The sequence below is a fragment of the Penaeus monodon genome, chromosome 15 (assembly GCF_015228065.2).
Source record: "Penaeus monodon isolate SGIC_2016 chromosome 15, NSTDA_Pmon_1, whole genome shotgun sequence".
NCBI classification, from domain to species: Eukaryota; Metazoa; Arthropoda; class Malacostraca; order Decapoda; family Penaeidae; genus Penaeus; species Penaeus monodon.
In genome coordinates, this window is record NC_051400.1 from 29,402,347 (window position 1) to 29,402,822 (window position 476).

Sequence of the window (476 nt, forward strand, 5' to 3'; positions counted from 1 at the left end):
CTGTCCCTGGCCATACTGGCCCTGGCCTCCGGCCGTGATCTCGCCCTCGAACGACACGGTGGGGTGGAAGCCGGCGCTGTCCACGAAGTACTCGACCACCAGGCGGCGTCCGTCGGGAAGCTGCACGTAGTACCTGCGGATATTATTGGAGACATTAATTATTGCTTTATATTCCCACTTATCTGTTTTATGTCCTTCCCACTTTTGGTGGAACAAAAAGACTTCAAGAATATCTCTTGGGGCTGTTTGAGTGACTTCCAATCTGCTGTGGGACCTGCATGAGTATTCTGTGACGTCCCACAGAGGACCTGGCTCAGACGATGCCGATGCGCACGCTTCGGCTCTGCAAGGCGACTCACCTTCCCTGCGTGTCGTCATTCTGCCTCTTCTCGCCGTGGCCGTAGAAGTTGCGGGAGGGGGCGTCGTTGACGTCCCACTGGAAGCTGTACTGGGCGGGGGCAGAGGGGTACACTGCC

The 476-nt window shown here is 57.1% G+C and overlaps 1 protein-coding gene across 1 annotated transcript in view; it reads right to left on the reverse strand.

Annotated features, from left to right (window-relative positions):
* Positions 1–476, reverse strand: part of LOC119582304 (pro-resilin-like) — a 2,450-nt gene that overhangs the window by 1,634 nt on the left and 340 nt on the right. Inside the window, exons 3-4 of the mRNA XM_037930519.1 lie at positions 360–448; positions 12–133 (exon numbers count right to left, since the gene is read on the reverse strand). Of these exons, the coding sequence (XP_037786447.1) occupies positions 12–133; positions 360–448 (211 nt within the window). The remainder of the gene's footprint in view (positions 1–11; positions 134–359; positions 449–476) is intronic.